Consider the following 18,439-nt stretch of genomic DNA (forward strand, 5'->3'; position numbering starts at 1 on the left):
GTCAGAAACTACGCTAAATATGTAAATGCAGATTTAAACTCTTAGCCAGTGCTTTTCATGCTTACGTTTCAGAATGCAACAATGCATGAAATTGAGTACTTCGGTAGCTAGAAGCGTTCCTACTGCACCTTTAAATTCTCTTTATGTTATGTAAATATGGTTGGTCATGTGTGCTCATGTCACTCCCGTTTTACTTGACGCCTCCTTTAAAGTCAACATGACATCAAAATAGACCCCATTTACTCTCTTGACAGGCTTTTAATGTGTCTTATTAATTTACATTGCTTGCATCATCTGAGACTTAGAAGGTGGACTCCTACGATTCTCCAGTCTCATCTTGTCCAGCGTCACAAGTGCATCCATAACCCCTAATACAGTTCTGAAGCAGTTATGGATGTTAATATAACCACATCCATGACTTCCTTCCATCTTAATACCAGCAGAACAAGCCCTGCAGTCGTTTAAGTTATGAAATGCTGAAACCCAGACACATTGCTTTTTTTTTTTTTTTTACTATCTATATAGGTTTTTTTTTTATCTACAGGGGTGCAGAAATGAAAAAGAAGTGTATGTGGGAGTTTCAACATCTCACTGAAATGAAAAGATATTTTGGACTGCCTTCTGGAGCCAAAACACAGTATAAAGAATGATGGCATATGTGAGTTTCAATAAATGAGTGTTTTATGAGGATGTGTTTTTATCTTCAACACCAGGCCGTGGACTATGAGAGGCGGAGCACCTACTCTTTCACAGTGGAGGTGCAAAACCCAAATGTGGACTCGCGGTTCCTCAGGCGAGGTCCGTTTAAGGACCGTGCTATGGTGCGCATCACGGTTCTGAATGCAGACGAGCCGCCGAGGTTCTCCCGCTCTCGGTACCGGCTCGATGTGTCGGAAAACTGTCCTCCGGCATGTGTGGTGGGGAGAGTGGCCGCCGTGGACCCGGACACAGGCCTCAGTAACAACATAAAGTAAACACACTCTTTTTACCTCAGTATGGTTTGCTTTTATCTACTCTAGTCATACATGTTCTGTAAATTGGTGAATCTCACAAGAACACATGTAGGTCATGTTTCACCTCAAAATCAATGCAAAATGCAAATATTTTGCATAAAGAAAATTAGGGCTTTTAGGAATATTACATTTTGTATACATAGACATCAGTGGCGTAACTTTGTTTTAAAAAGTGGGTGGGACAGGTGGGGGGGGGATAACTCAATGCTAAATCATAAAACAGATGTATGTACAGTAACATTACGATGTCCAGCAATCGATTTAAATAGTAGGCCTACAGGGATTGGGTTTAATTAGTCGTTTAATGAGGCCTATTATATGTTGATCCGACTATTTTAAGAGTGTATTTAAATGGTCCAGGGGCAGAACTTTCGCCCAGCGCGGGAGAGGTTTTCGGTTCTTGGTTCCAATCCGCACTCATGTAGTTTTTTTTTTTTCTCTCGATTATGTTTTTCAGTGGTTGTATATCAGGCATGGACACGTTTGTGTGCATTTTGTTTTGTAATTTAACCGGAACGAATAGAAAGTCTCTCTCCACAACGGATTGAAGCGCGCGTCCGAGTGAAGACTGTGCGCGAGCCACAAACAGACACAGTATCCGACCGCGCGCCACTGATCGCAGCGGCAACGAGCACTTTGATCACTTGATTTCAAAAACAACACATTTCAGCGCTAGATCGCCTCTTATTTGACAAACGAACGAAATTAATGCTCTGGTAGTTAATTGGAGATGTTTTGTTTATTTGTATTGGTACATTCGTGCCGCGAGATGTTTCAAAAGTGGTGGGGACAATATCGACCTTAGCAAAAAGTGGTGGGGACATGTCCCACCCGTCCCACCCGCAAATTACGCCTATGATAGACATTATTTTCATGACAATTAAGCACATTTTCCCTAGATTCTCATTACCATAATATGTCCATAAATTTAACTTTTTTAGTTTTTGAGTGTGTGCTTTTTTTATGATTTGAATGACTTTTATTTAAAAAAATGTTTTTAATTAATTATTTTTTTAATTAAAATTCATCAGCATAAATTATAGGCAGCATACACAAGTATTTGTATTTATGACTGAGTTTCTTCAATTATACTTTTATGTCCTATGGACATTGTATTTATATTAAAATTAGCAGATTAAAATCTTTTCTTATTTTTATATGAAGGCCACATTAAAGCTATTTTTGGAATCTTTTCACCATTTATTTGTGCTAGTTTTCAAATGAATTGCATGTATGTATTTTTTTTTTTTTACCCAGAATATGAAAATTAATTATACAAAAATGAATTAGTATTTTTAAAACTAGTTCTAAAATAAGAGCTATTTCATTATAAATCATGACTACTATGCGTAAAACTTGCTATGCATTATTTTTGCATTTCCACTATTGCCACTAAAAAAGGTTGTGACAAAGATAAAATCTTTTAAACAGAATAATTGTATTGTGTATTATTTTCAATTAAACTGTAATTATCAAATTCTGCAAAAAGTGTAAAAAAATATTATTTACAGGGTTCCAACGCCATTTGGAAAATTATTGAATTTGATTCGAGTCATTTCCAGTTTGTGTTTGAGATTTGTGTTTTTGTTTCAGATTTCTTAGATTAAGAATTTCCACAAATTAATTTATCATACAAGCAGAATGTTTTCATGGCGAAAGTTTAGTGATTTAGTGATTGTCGAACACGACTGAATGAATTCAAGGTGCACATCATTTTCACCACACAAAACAGTTTGTCTTTACCAAAGCGACTAAGCGAGTCTCTTTTGAACTTCACTCAGACTATACTTTGCTGTTTGGTGATCGTCCCACATCAAACCACATTTACAGTATTAAACCGATGTGTCAGAGGTGAATATATCGAGGCTATAAAGCGTTTTAGGTTTCTTCTCATCATATACGTGCATGCTATCACTTTGAGAAAACCAATTTAAAAAACAGAGAAAATATTTTTTTTTACACCAAATATAATGCTGAAAATAATGCTGTATGAACAATTTATGTTAAATATGGTCTGGACACAATTGTATTATTTAATTGTGTTTATTTCAGGATACAATGTTATTAGCCTAATCAAAATAAAGGGGTATATTATTCCCCCCAAAAAATGCATTCCCACCACAGAATGCCATATTGAGATGTGATGGAAATGACATTTCTTGGCTCTGAAAAATGATGTCTAAGATAAAATGTGACAATTCTCCTGTGATGCTTGTATATGCACTGTCCACAGAGAAAGAAAAAGTAGTGGGAGTGTAAAAGTGTTTATTTTCTACAAGTCCCCACAGATGCATGATGTGGGTTTTTGTTTTGCATTACAGTAATGAGAATGAGATTGTAGAGTTTTCTTCCTGTAGATTTTGAGTTGAAATATCACCTGGACATGTTCTTGACAGGTTTTTGTGTGTTTTGCCCATCCAGCACATAGATATACAGTAAATATTGCATCATGTTTCTGTCTTCCACAGGAACTATGTGGGCTGTTTTCACTTAACCTGCTCCTTTTCACTTGCTAAACCTGGTTATTTATGCACTGGCTCCTTTATATCTTCTAATCTGTCTGCCCTCCTTCTTTTATTCCTGTCCATTTCTTCTCAGGTACTCAATTGATCCCGAGTCAGACCCCGAGGCGCTGTTCCGTATCGCCTCTGACAATGGACTCATCACCACGGCTGTGGAATTGGATCGGGAACAGGAGCAATGGCATAACATTACTGTCATCGCCACACAGAGAGGTACCAGAACTCCTCGCCTTCACTCTTAATTTCACACAGGTAGCAGCTTGAAATCGGTCCACAGGAAAGCTATTACTTCTGCAGCGGCTGTGAACATGAAAGCTCATGGTAGAGACACGCACAAACAGAAAGGGAAGAGAAAAGAATAATAGAACGAAAACTGAAATTGCTTTTGAGTCTGGTTCTCACAAGCTCAAGGTCGCCTGTTTCCACTCCCCGTTGGCCCTCATAAAACACTATCTTGCATCCTCAGAAGTGACTCGGAGAATGGAGTGGTTTTGTTCGGCCTATATTCAGTCATTACTTTCATATTAGACAAACGCTCTGAGTGCGATAAGTGTGGCTCTGTTATGTCTTTATATAATGTCATGTTCTGAACATCAGATGAGCGAACGATGACGTTCGGGCCACTTCTGGTCGTGATGTAACGTTATGTCCCAAAAGAGCACGGAGCGCATGGAGAACAGTTAACCAGACAGATTGGAGTTAGCTTCTGTTTTCATGGTCAGTAAGATTTAGCTGACCTACTTGGGGCTTAAAAGCTTTTGATTTCTGACTTCCTTGCTTTTTTTATATAGTGTACTTCTCAGAATTTCCCATCATGCTGTTCTTTTCTCTTTCTTAGACAGCCCCAACCAAGTTACCAGGGTAGCGGTTTCCATAGAGACACTGGACATCAATGACAACGCCCCTGAGCTGGACCGACAGTACAACACTGCCGTGTGCGACTCCAGCGCTGCCGGACAGGTCAGTGACCTGATGAAGCCTGCTTTGAGAAGATTATTCTTGTCAAGAGGCGCCCACTTACAAGGAAAGACTTGTAAAACAACCAGAAACATATAGATCTAAAACAAAATGAAATAAATAATATAAATAGTTGCCTCACAACACCTGTTAACAATGCTAAAATTACTAATGCATGTCGTCTCTTGTCATATTGGCTTTAGAAAATGGTGGCAAAGCAATATGATAAAATAGATATGTCTGTGGATTATGATTGTTTTTTTTAGTTTGTTATGTGATGCCACTGCCCTGATGTAATCGTCCCTTGTGGGATTAAATAAGTGGTTAACTTAATTTAAAATACACCAGTGTTCAATAAAGTGGAATAAACAATTCTTCTGCCAAGTAACATCATTGAATATCTGAGATGCTTGATTCTGATTGGTCAGTAGCAATTAACATATTATTGGGTAATTAATCGCTGCCCCAGGCAACAGATTTCCTACAATAGCTGTGCCAGCTTTATGTTTGTTGTATCTGTTCCTTCTCGCATATTAAAATAATGAACACAAAATAAATCCCTTCAGGGTGAGACCTATTTCTGATCACCCTGTCAGAGTTTATTTAGCAATAATGATCAGCTGACTGCACATTGTCTTTTATTAATAATACTTTCTACAGTATATCGGACCAAACTAGTATGGTAAAACTGACCCTATGCATTCTTGCAAAGAGATTCGATTAACAAAGGCATTTCAGAACAGCAGCATTTTGATTTAACCGACTGATGTTATTAATGATGCCAGAGCACAGTGAGTCAGCCTAATCATGACGTGCTGTTAAACTGCTAATCCTTGCTGTTCAGTGGCAAAAAAAACGGACTTATTTGTGCAAATCATGAACGCTGAAAAATGTTAATTACAGCTCCAATATAAACAGTGCAACATTTCTGTCATGGTGGGTTGCAGGAAGGCAGACGAAGAAGGCGATCATTTCAAATGCAAAGTTTTAATTGCAATCTAGAAGACAGGCAAACAGGTTGATCCACACACACTTAACATAACAGTGATCGGACAGAGAATGGGTGTGAGGGACCAATTTATATAGCAAACACAAATGAGGATGATTAATCAAACACAGCTGAACCAAATGAAATGACCATGGTAACAAAGGTGTGGCGGGAAAACTGAACAAAGGAAAACATGTGACTAATGAAAACAAACTGTGACAGTTTCGACCAAACAGGTCTGTTATACGTGGTGTGTTTGTGTAACGGAGGCCAGCTAACAAGGGCTGCGGCCTTTAGCGTCCTTGTTAGCTCGCCCCATCCCTTGCTCGCTCGATGCAAGTAGAACCGAATGGGTCACATTGGTGCCGTGACCTGGATGGGAGAGAGGTTCAGGGGGGTTAGTGTTAAGGTCCTTGCACACCGAGTCCGAAATTCTTGTTTGAAATTTTCACTCGTTAAAAATCAAATACGACCTCATGTTGTGTCAATCACGTTTACACACTGCCTCCTAAACGTCGTCCGTCATAAAAAAAATGTCATATCCATAGCAAGCATTTTGAGTGGGGTTTTGACACTTCAGAGCCACCGTACAAGCGAACGCCAAAATCCAGAACTGTTCAGGATCAATTGGTTCACAGAAATTGATGGTCTTCATTATAATCTGAGGCTTCAGTATCGCTAGCAAAGCATCAAACTGAGCCACTGACATCCTGAAGTAAACTTTGAATTGCTCGGGATAATCCCGCAGCTCTTTGACAGGGAGGTGTAACTTTCTCTCTACGCAATCTCAGGCCCCGTTTACACATACATGGTTATTTTGAAAAAACGGAGACATTTCCCTTCGTCTGTGCCCTTCGTTTACACGCAAACGGAGAAATCTCCTCTTAAAACGATTCTTTCTTTACACTGACCGGCGACCGCATGACAGTAGTCTGACCCTCTATGGAGGGACGCAGTAACTCCGAAAGCGTCAGTAGAGATGACCGTGACATCAGGAAGTTCTCATGCCATTCCTCCGGGAGGACGACTTATTTCTCAAAGTTTTCCCACCAGACCGTGGTTCACCCAGGTCGGAACCAAAACCGGCGGCGGCGACGTTGGCAGGCAATGTACCTACGTCTTGGAAGGAAAAGCTGCAGTAAAAATGCTGACCTCTGTGCACTCCTTCGCCTCTGCTCCTCGATATAGTAGAGCAGTTGTATTTGCAAATGCAAACAGCGTTTGCACAAAAGTAAAAATGAGTACCACCTTAACAGCATCCATGATCAGTAGCCAAACAAACTGTAAACATAGGGTGCTCACATGATGTTAAGCATTTTCTGGCGCATAATGTGACGTTTGAGAACCTAAAACCCCGTTTCTCCCAGTTGACACGGCAACACATAACCGCCGTTATCAGAAATCTCCACTTTGGCCGGAGTTTTTAGAAATGATCGTTTTCGGTGATAAAAGCGAGGTTTTCGTGTAAATGAGAGGCCAAATTGCAGGGAAATATCTGCGTCTTCCCTTCTTGTAAACGGGGCCTAAAACCTCCGGCCAGAGTGGAGATTTTGGAAAACTTCGTTTGCATGTAAACTGAGAAAAACAGAGTTTTAGGCAGCCGACGTCACAGTATGCAACAGAACTTGCACCTGCGTCAAAAGTGTGACCTTGTTCAAAAGAGAAAGAGGAAGTGATCAGGGGGGCAGGGTTTTCTGTTATTTTGAAGGTACCCCCGGGCGCCGCCATTGGCTAGCGGACCCCCACCTGCTGTTAGCATTCCATTGACTCCCATTCATTTTTGCATCACTTTGACAGCGAATAACTTTACATCTGAGGCGTTTAAAGACTCCATTTGTCCATTATTTATTTCTAAAGAAACACGAAAATGTATAAAAAGCTTCATTACCTTGTATCTTACGTTATGGCCCCGTAGAAGCAATTTTTGTAAAAATAGGCTAACGATTGTGTCATAACCACGCGACTCTCTGTCGCACAGTAGAGAGATTACCGTATGGACAGGAGGAGAAGCTCGCGCGCAATCGGGAGGACGTGGAGGCAAAGTGACAAAATAATTAATCCGAATACATAGCAAACGTTTCTCTTGCTCATAGCTCATGGACAGCTCCTACTCACGCTCTCCGTCTCGGCAAGATTCGGAAGGGAATGATTCAGATTTCTCTTGGCACAGCTACTAGAAGACAGACGGGTTGCTCACGTCACATCTACGTCGTCAAGCTCAGTTTGAGTCTGCGCAGTACGCTCAGCCATCAGGAAGTAAGAGTTTCTAATTGACTTCACTTTGTCTCCGTTGAATCCAATGGGGTCGCTGTGTCCATTTATTTTACTGTCTATGGAAGTGATTCGTTGCTGTTGTTGCTATTTTCGGGAATCTGATTGGCTGACGTGGGCTTGAGCTTCTCATTACACTGCCACCTACAGGTTTGGCATGCTCTTGACGGCATATATACATGGGTTTCTATAAACAAACACTTTTCTGAAAACTGACAGGTGTGCACGATGTTATTTTTGAAAACGGAGAGGGTGAAATGTCGGTTTATGAAAATAGCCGGCGACTTGTAAACGTAGCCTCAGGATTGTTGGACAGACCCAATATTTCCTCATTCTTTTTATCTTTTTAAGAAGAGAGAGGACAACAAAATCATCCTCAATGCTTGAAGACTCCATTTTGTATTTGTTGCGAATATTTTCAAAACAGATTATTATTACGCAATTTTTCCGACTCAGTGTGCAAGGACCTCAACAGAGGCTATCCAGTAAGAGCTGTGAAGTAAACGTCACTGCCCTGGCCTTAAGAGGCGCATTAGCGACTGACAATAGACGCTGTGGTCTTAAGTGTCCTTGTTAACGCTGGTATGAATCCCTCTCCAAGCTGGGAGAATAGAACCAGAGGGGTTACATTAGACGGCAAATCCTTGCTGTTCAGTGGCAAACCTGACTTATTTATGAAAATGATTGCATCGGTCTTTCTCCATTTGCGTTTCAGGTGGTGCAGGTGATTCGAGCGATAGATAAAGACCAAAGCAGCTCCAACTCTCCCATCCACTTCAGTATTCCCGCAGAATCCAACAGTGCACTCAACTTCTCCGTCAGAGAGCGAGGAGGTGCGCTGTCCAGACATCACCTGTCATCCATCCGTCTTCTCTTTCCCATCAGTTTTCCTCATCTCCCTCCCGGTCTCTGTCCAGACATATATCCTCCTTCATTACGCTCATCCATTTATCTTTTTTGTCACATTCTGCTCAGATGAACACAGCAAACTCCCTTCTCTGTGCTCCTGCAATCCTTTCTTTCATTATCCTGTTCTCCGCTTCAATCTGCTGGTTTCTAATTTGCACCCCAGAATAAAAATGATTCATCATTCATTTCTCTCTAAACCTGTATGCTGTTATTTTTTGCTGTGGAACACAAAGGGAGAAATCTGGTGTATCTGTATTATATATTATATAAAATGGTATAATATGATCATAATATAATAATTAACATAACAAATAACAAATATAATTAGTATATATATATTTTTTTTTATCCTTTTCATTTAATTTTTCATAATGAGTCACATGACTGATGATTGTTTATGTTCCATTTCTTTTGCTTCCAGACCACACAGCGAGTCTGGTGCTTTTGTCGTCCCTGAAGGCTTTTCCTCATTCTTCCTCTTTACCAACTCTAAAAATACCCATAATGCTCCATGACGGTGCGTCAGACCTCAGGAGCACAGGAACGATTACCGTTACGGTGTGTCCGTGCCAAAACGGAGGCATGTGGGCAGAGGAACAAAAACAAGAAACGGATGAGAAGGATAAACCATCTTTGCCAGACTGGGAGAGGCAAGCGGCGTGTTTGCCTGTACCGTCAAACTCCTCGCTGCTGGGAATCAGCTCGGCCGCCATGTTGGCGATCCTGGCCTGTGCGTCAACTTTTCTGGGTCAGTTTTGATTTTCAGTCCATTTCATCAGATTATTGTTTGCTACTCGCCCTTCGCTCCGCCTCTATAACCGGCTGGTATAATGATGTGTTGTTGCTACATCTGTCCATCACTCCCTGTCTTCATCCACCATTGCCTCCTGGTGTGTCTTAAAATTGCTGCTTTTCTTCCATATATGTATGTTTTTGTGGGTCGTTCGAACTTTCCGCCAAGCTGCCTCATTTCTTCTGCTCTGTTTGTCAGTTGGGCTTGCTAATGAACATGTTTGGGTTTGATTTCTGCTCTAAGTCAGTCATAATAAATAGCATTTGATGAGTGCTGACGGCATCATATGGCATTTTGAGATTGCAGAACAACACTTTCCCTCCCTCAAGGTTCCCCAAATGACATTGAACACTCACTAAGAAAGTAAGTGAGAGGTGGAATAGGCATTTTCTACAAATACACTTTGATGTCTTACAGTGTAGCCATATCACAACATATAATTTTCCTTCACTGTGCAAAAAAAAAAAAGTGGCAGTCTTTTAAGTAACCAATATTATACTGTTTTTAAACCCCATTACTCCTTCAAAACATGGACCCTTGCTGAAATGCTCCACAAGTTGCTTTATTAAACACATTTTGATATGTTGCTTGTAGTAAATCATTACTTTCATCATAGTTGCTGTTGTTAACAACAGTTAACAGTTGTTAACAGTTTTACAGTAAATTAGGAAAATATGTACGGTGCCATAATGGAAAAATTGCTTGAAATTGGAACCGCTCTAATGTATTTTCTCAGTGGGAATTTTATAGATATTGGCATCAGTTATGTTATTACATTTTCATGGAAGTGTTTACCATGATATAATTGCATTTCTGCAGAAATAACAATTTTCATTTGTATTTAGTTGGGATTTTTTTAGCCAAAAATGAAAAATGAACAGTGAAAAAAAAAAAAGCATTTAGGAACAACATGGAAGAAACCTTGAGAGTGATTCACTCAATTTTAGTTTGAAAGAAATTTGAATTTAGTACATTATAAATCATTTTTAAGAAAGGTTTAAGAATAGTTTTTAAACCATTTTCCCTTGCCGTATGGCAATGTTTCCCCCATTTTTTCCCTTTAATATCTTTGAATACATTTTTGTTATTAGAGCTATTTTTAAACTGACAGTTATGAATCATTGCATCAGAAGTTAGCACTGAAACTAAAATAAATCATGGTAACTTTGAAGTACCTGATGTTGTATATTTGTTCTGACTGAAGGCAGTGGTTGGTGCACTAGATGCAGGTTTTCCTTTGAAAGGTTGAAGGTTTATTCTTTTAGGAACAATATTGAAGAAACATTGATAATGATTAATTTGATTAAATATTCACTTAGTTCAAGGCTATATTAATCATTGAAACATTGTGCTATGGAGTTGCCATATGGCAATGTTTCCTTATTGTATCTGTTATTAAAGCTATTTTATGTCTGAATATTAAAGGGAAAAATATGCCACTGTTAGAACACAATGAACACTTGCACACATTACTTATAGTGAAAACTAATTAGCTATCTACAATAAGATGTTTAACTTAGGTTGACTGAACAATTTATGAAGGTTACACACCTTTTGTTATAGATTATTTACAAAGAAAACAAGAAATTATCTATTTTGCACCATACAGACAGTGGAGAATGGAGCCTAGCAACATCAGGGTCATGGGTTCAATTCCCATGGAATGCATTAATTGAAAAAATAAATGTATAGCATGAATTCAGTGCAAGTTGCTTTGGATCAAAAGTGTCAGTCAAAAGCTTAAATGGAATGTATCTGTGTATTGAATGTACATGTATCTGAGGAAAGTGGCTGTAACTTCCTCTCGTTTTTTTCTCGCTGTCTTTTGTCCGATAGTGGTGGCCGCGCTTTCGCTATCGTTGCGGAGGCAGAAACGGGACACTCAGTCTCCTGTGGAAGACGATGAGATCAGGGAGAACATCATCACGTATGATGACGAGGGAGGCGGGGAGGCGGACACGGCCGCGTTCGATATCGCGACCCTGAAGAGTGCCCCCCAGAGCATGCGCAGGGCACAACGCCTTCGAGACAACAACAATATGTGAGTGTGTTTGTGCATGTGTGTGGGTTTGATGCTCACATAAATATACGTCTCATTTCATTGTTCGAATCGCCTTGATTTAATGCTGCCACTATCTGATCTTTCAAATCACATGTCATTTCTTGACATTTGGTCTAGAAAATGCCATATTATATTATTAGCCCATGTGAATCATTCAGCTGACATTCACTACAAACACATATTTATGTATCTTTCTCTGGAATCTCTGGTTACTCGAAATACGTTCATTCGCCCTAAATGATGTTAACTGTTTATCTGATTAATGAGGGCTCTGTACTCAGGGATGTGTGTGTGTGTGTGTGTGTGTGTGATTTAATGAGCCTTCGCATGCAAATCTGACAGCTGTTTCAGTGCAAAGTTCATCTAGTTAATATTTATGTTGTTGAAACCCACACAGTGTCCTCTATCCATCATATTCCTGTTAGATGTCATTGTAATACTCCTGGGCAGGTTGACGAAAGTACTTCACAAGCAAATATTTTTAAAGATACAACTGACAGTTTTTGAATCGTTGCATCAGGAGTCACAACTGGGACTACAAACAGATCTTTTAATTAACACAAAACTTACTGGTAACTCAGAAGCATCTGGTTTTGGTGAAATAGTTGGAATGCAGTTTTCCTTTAAAAGCCCCATTAAAAGCTTAGAGATGTACAGTTTTCTTGAATTTGGTGATGTATTGCCCAATTAAACAGAGGGGTTATGCAATATTTGCATAACTAGACCAAAGGCTTTACTGTGGAAGCCCATTTCTGCCACATAAGAGAAAAAAAAATTTAAATTATGAGATAAAAAGTCAAAACTGTAAGATACTGTTATAATGTTGAGATAAAGTTGAAATTGACAAAAAGTTATAAATTAATTATGACAACTCAAAATATTAGACCAAGTCGTAATTATTATGAGATAAAAAGTTGAAATTATGGCAAACTAAGTCACAATTAAGAGTTAAAAAGTTGAAACTTTATCTGTTATGATTTCTTATTTTTGTCGTATTTTCGACATACAAAGTCTAAAATATGAGATACTATGTCATAATTTTGAGATAAAAAGGCAAAATTGTAAGATAGTCATAATTTTGAGATAAGGTTAATTATGACAAGTCAAAATATAAGATAGCATGTTGTAATTTTATAAAAATTATATAAAAATTCGAAATTATGAGATATAAGTTGAAACTGACAGTTATAATTATAAGTCAAACTATTAGGTATAAGTCGAAATTATAAATTAGGAAAATTATGTCATAATTAGGAGTTAAAAAGTTGGCATTTTATCCCAGTTATGATGTATCTTATTTCTTTTATGTCATATTTTTTACATTAAAAGTAAAAATTATGAGATATCATAACATAATTATGAGATAAAAAGTCTAAATTGTAAGATGCTGTCATAATTTTGAGATAAAGTTGAAACTGACAAAGAGTTATAATTATGAGAAGTCAAACTGTCACAATTAGATAAAATGATGAGAAAGTTGAAATGGACAGGCCACGTAATAATTCTGATGAAAACTTTGAAATTATGACATACTAAGTCATAATTATGAGTCAAAAAGTTTTATGTCATAATTATTGTCGACTTCATAATTATGATTTAACAAAGCATGATTTTTTTTTTCGTACGTGGCAGAAATGGGCTTCCATACTTAACTGCTATAATAATTAAACCATTTTCGTTTATTAATTTCTATTTTATTACAACAGGTATTCTCAGGATAACCTGGACAGCATCAGAACCTTCAGCTGGAGTCAGAGTTTGGGTTTGGACCCACGGCGTCCCGTCTCTGCACCCCTCTACGGACGGTACTGTTACACCATCCAGACCCTTCCAGCCCCGAGAAACAGACTCGGCCTCGACCTCGCCAAACTGCCATACGTTCTCCCCGCCGGCCAAGGCCAGTCCCGCGGCCCTTTAGAATCCGGTTCTGTGTTTATTGACAAAATCAGGGATGGATCAGAATGTAAAGGAGCAGGCGGATCCACCGACAGCATTCCGAAGGAGAGCGAGACAGGAAGTGAGGTCATCTCTGAGAGCCACACACTCAGCCAGGATCAGGTAAACTGATATTTTCACATTGCAATCCTATAGAGTGCAACAGCAGGGTTCTGGGAGTAAAAATCCCGATTATTGTCTTAATAAACTAATAGATTTACCTAAACAGACCTATGATGAGCTCTGGAGTCGTTTAGCTATGAGATGTGCTTCTTTTAAAGCAACAATTGACCCTTCGCAGGGAGCTTGATTGACAGGTGATCTGACCAATCATACTTCGCCATCCGCCATTTTGTCCGACAAAGCAGTCAGGAGAGTTAGTAGATTAACATGGGAGGATTTGAACTTGAAAAACGGAGTTTACTGACGCCTTTCCGTGGTTAAAACAACATTCCTTCTTATGTTTGTTCATGTTTATTTGAGGCTATAAATTAACTAGAAGGAAGAGATGATCGGTTCACGAGCAGCTTTAACTGATGCTCTACAGCGATCTGTCACGACACATTAAAGAGCCACAAAACGGTATTTATTGTTTAAATTTATTCAAAAAAATGACCAAATTTGAAAGGTGAGACTTTGTTTAATATGTTTAATATCAAACGTAACCGAAAAGTAACCTGGTCTGTCCTGTCTGTCAGCGTGTTGTCAGTCTCCTCTCTGCTCCGCGATGTATTTTTCACTGCGTGAGAACATGGTGTGGCGTGAGAGCGGCGTAGCTTGTCGGACATAGCGACAGTAACTAAGGGGGGCGGGTCTTTACGAACGGTCAAATTAGTGTGATTTAAGATCAGATTGACACATTTTCTTTGAAGAATTAAACTACCCATAATCCTGAAGAGACATCTACCAATCAGAGAAGTCGCTGTTGCAATGGAAATGAAAAAGTAGTGATCAATAGTGAGTTCCTATAATCTCAAACTACTTGTATTTGTATATTTTGCAATATGCATAAAATATATTGTTTTATAGTTATAATAATAAACTATATACATAAAAACATTTATATACATTTTATGTAGTAGATAACATCATGCACAGAGCTTCTTGGGATATGTAGTTTGCTTTAAAATACTTTCTTTGGTCTAAGTCAAAGTTTGAAATGTGATTCATCTCAGAGATGGTTGGTAAGCCTTTATTTAGTCATTTTTTTAGATGAACATGGAGAAAATGAACAGGAAAACCTGTGCTCTCTTCCCCTCTAATGTCCAAATAATAACCATCTTCATGTTATGTTAAAAATCTTTATATTGCCTTCAAATTTGAGGTCCAAGGGAGTTTAGGGTTCAAAAGTTTAGGGTTAAGATTATTTTTTTATTTGAAAGAAATTAATACTTCAGAAATGAATTCTTCAGCAAGAACATATTAAATTGTTCAAAAGTGACAGCAAAGACATTTACAATGTTACAAAAGATTTATATTTCATATAAATGCTGTTCTTTTGAATGTTCTATTCATCAAAGAATCCTGAAAAAAATGTTTCCACAAAAATATGAAGCAACACAACTGTGTCCAACATTGATAATAAAAATGATCTTCTTGAGCAGATATTAGAATGATTTCTGAAGGATCATGTGACTCTGAAGACTGGAGTAATGATGCTGAAAATTCAGCTTTGATCACAGGAATAAATTACATTTTAAAATATATTCAAATAGAAACCAGTTATTTTAAATTGTAATAATATTTCACAATATTACTGTCTTAACTGTATGTTTGATCAAATAAATGCAGCTTTGGTGAGCAGAAAAAAAATCTTACAAACCACAAACTTTTCAATGATAGAGCATATATAAATATGAAGCTATTAAAATGGCTTAATGTTCCTCACCATTTTCTATTGTTTTCTTCCTCAGTCTGTTCATTCAGACCAGGTTCTGTTCGTGAAGGGCTCCAGTTCCTACTCGGAGGCTTCCAGCTCTTCAGTGGGCCATAAGCCGGAGTCGTCCCCTCACTGCCTGACCACGCGAGCCTCCATTTCCACCATCACCACGGACGACTCCACCCCCGCCTCGGCTCTGGACAAGAACGGAGACGTCACTCCCATCAGCACCAGCCAGAGCACCGCCAGCCTCGTCACGACGGAGATGCCCTTCAGAACGATGGAAGGTACTCTTCTGAGGGGCGGGACCACGCTTCTCTATCCAGAAGCTGTTGGACTAATGGGCTTGTACGGGGTGGGCGGGCAGAACTATGTGCCACACCTAGTGATGCCCCTCCCAGGAGGGGCGGGGCTGTATGAAAGGGGGTGGGGCTTGGGGAATGGGAAGGTTGGACAAGCAAACTCGGAAAAGACAAGCGGCGATTCGTTGACTAACAGAATGGGCGACTTCCTGCAACATCGGCTTGCCCTGGTGACCTTTGACCCCATGCAGCCGCCATACGACTCGCTGCAGACGTACGGATTGGAGGGGGGCGGCTCTCAGGCGACGTCTCTCAGCTCGCTCGAAAGCGAGGCCGAAAAAGATGCAGAGGGACAGAAAGACAGATTTGAGGAATGGGGACCCAAGTTTGACAAGCTGTTTGATATTTTCAGGGAACGAGCGAAGGAAAAAGAGGACAACAGAAAGCACGAGGGTGATTTGTTAAACGGCGAACACCAGGAAGAGGAAATGAACAAGACAGAGAGTGAGACAGAAACGAGAAAAGAGGACGAAACGGCTGAATCGAACGAGACACGGCGGGTCGAGGAGGAAAACATTGAGGAAATGGAACGAATGCAAAACAGAAAGAGACACTAAATGGGAACAAAGAGAGAGTGAGCGTTCAAAAGCAATAAGTGCTGAAAGGAGCCAATGAGCACAATCCGGACAAAGAGAATTTTATATGGACCTGCCAAATACTAGTATGTCAGTGTTTTAGAGGAGCAGGCGGTCTTATGTAAGTCACTCGCTCAGTTTTTACACTCGTCCAGCCACACACACAGTGCTTACATCGTAAGATACAAGCTCATCTTTATCTTAATAAATCTATTATTTATTTCAGGCTTAAATCTCAGATTTTTAATGTGGCCTCATACTTTTATACCTAGCATTAGCCAGTGTTTTTCTGCAACGGCGCTCTCACAATCTGCTCACTTGATTTAAAACAGTATCTTATCAATTTATTTCTTGGTTATAGTAGTATATTATTTATATATTGTTGTATTATTTATAAATATTTTGAATTAGCTTGTATTTTTACAAGTTTGAACTTGAACTAGTTTGAACTTGTCATTTTTTTTATATTTCTATACGGGTTTAATTAATTTTTATTTCAGATTTAGTTTGTAATTACTTGAGCTTAAATCAACTTAAATATGTTTCAGTTATTTGCCTGAATAAGTAACCTTTCTAAGTTTAGTTAAAAAAAAACTTTAAATTACCGAAAACGACTTTTATGTTTAAGTTAACTACACTGAATTACGCCTGTAATCTTGTTTCTCTCCTCAATGAGAGCACTTTAAAGCTTTTTCTCACCTTTTCTTCACTTCTGATTTAAATCCTTGCTGAGGGGTAAGTGAAGAAAAGAATTGCTGAAAAACATTCGTCAATGTTTTAAAAATTCTATAAATGACAGAAATGTTTCGGTTATTACAACCTGCACTCTTAGAAGAACAGGTTCTATATAGAACCTTAAAGGGTTCCGTCAGGTGCTTCATATACTGTATAGAACCTTTAATGAGGTTTTTTATTTTTATTTATGAGTAAAATAAAGCCTGTGGTAAACAAAACTTAATGATATTTTTGAGGGCTTGGAGCCAGAGGGGCGTAAGTGGCTTTTGACAAACTTTACAGGAGAGATTTTGACCACACTTCAATCACCTGTATTATTGACCTTAAACCACAAACATTGCTACCACAGGCATACTTACATGAATGAGTATTTAAGTAATAAACTTATGGCATATTAACACAATGAACATGTTCTAAAACATTTTCAAATCTAAAAAATATGGCAATAACGTCAGATACGCCTTTTTGGCACCAAACATTTCCAAGTCTTCTATGGACATATTGGGCGTATATGCTGAACAATGCAGAAAATAATTGGTCAAAAGGGGAATTGATTGAATAATTAACACTTGAATAACACTTGAACAATTAATTAATTTTCATTTAACTCATTCATTCAATTTTTTTTGTTAATTTTCCATTCTGGGCATCTGCTGAACAGTACAGATTGTAATAAAAGTCACTGAACTTGCTAAACACACTTCTGATTGGCAATTCATGAGTTGTTCAATTTATTTCATTACATTCTTTCAATACAATTGACAGTTCTCTCGTGTTCTTTTTACTCATTTCACTTTTCTTTTTTGTTCAACCATTTCAATTACTCTGTGAGTCTATTCATTGACCACATCCAAAGAATCATGTCGCGTCTTATTTGCTTTTCTGTTCACTAGTTTGTTTAGTTCTACTCACTGTACTCACTGTTCTACTCACTGTCCACTGTCAGAGCATTGCAGAACTCTGCGTATCTTGTGAGGAAATGCATTCAAAAACAACTCTGACTCATCTTCAACTTCTTCAATATAGGATTCATCAGTTTGTTTCATAATATTCATCAAAATCTTTTCTCTGCAGTCATGTCAGCCATTTTGAATGCTGTTTTAGGGCACCAACTACACTTACACTCTTCTGGCTCTGAACAAAAATGTGGTTCTTACATGTACTTTTCAGAGCCAGAAGGGCATAAGTCCACTTACGCCCTTCTGGCTCTGAAAAGTACATGTAAGAACCACATTACTCATTACTCACACTTTTGTGTTAGGTCTTTATTGTTTTGTTGCTTTATTCAATACAGTTTGATCTCAGATAGGTCTTTTTGGCACCATTGGATAGAGCTAATCGAGACCTTTATTTTGATATTAAGAACTCATATTCGCCCAAAATGCCACTTACGCCCCTCGTTTTGACCTTTTGTTCTACAATGTATATTTCACACACC

The 18,439-nt window shown here is 38.6% G+C and overlaps 1 protein-coding gene across 1 annotated transcript in view; it reads left to right on the forward strand.

Annotated features, from left to right (window-relative positions):
- cdh24a (cadherin 24, type 2a) overlaps window positions 1-16,248 on the forward strand; it is a gene marked incomplete at its 3' end in the record, with an annotated part of 83,909 nt that extends 67,661 nt beyond the window's left edge. Inside the window, exons 7-14 of the mRNA XM_081385824.1 lie at window positions 714-970; window positions 3,612-3,748; window positions 4,374-4,495; window positions 8,467-8,584; window positions 9,082-9,408; window positions 11,290-11,494; window positions 13,222-13,573; window positions 15,364-16,248. Of these exons, the coding sequence (XP_081241950.1) occupies window positions 714-970; window positions 3,612-3,748; window positions 4,374-4,495; window positions 8,467-8,584; window positions 9,082-9,408; window positions 11,290-11,494; window positions 13,222-13,573; window positions 15,364-16,248 (2,403 nt within the window). The remainder of the gene's footprint in view (window positions 1-713; window positions 971-3,611; window positions 3,749-4,373; window positions 4,496-8,466; window positions 8,585-9,081; window positions 9,409-11,289; window positions 11,495-13,221; window positions 13,574-15,363) is intronic.
- Between the last annotated feature and the right edge of the window lie 2,191 nt (window positions 16,249-18,439).

The sequence above is a fragment of the Scardinius erythrophthalmus genome, assembly GCF_964197995.2.
Source record: "Scardinius erythrophthalmus genome assembly, chromosome: 15".
Lineage (NCBI taxonomy): Eukaryota > Metazoa > Chordata > Actinopteri > Cypriniformes > Leuciscidae > Scardinius > Scardinius erythrophthalmus.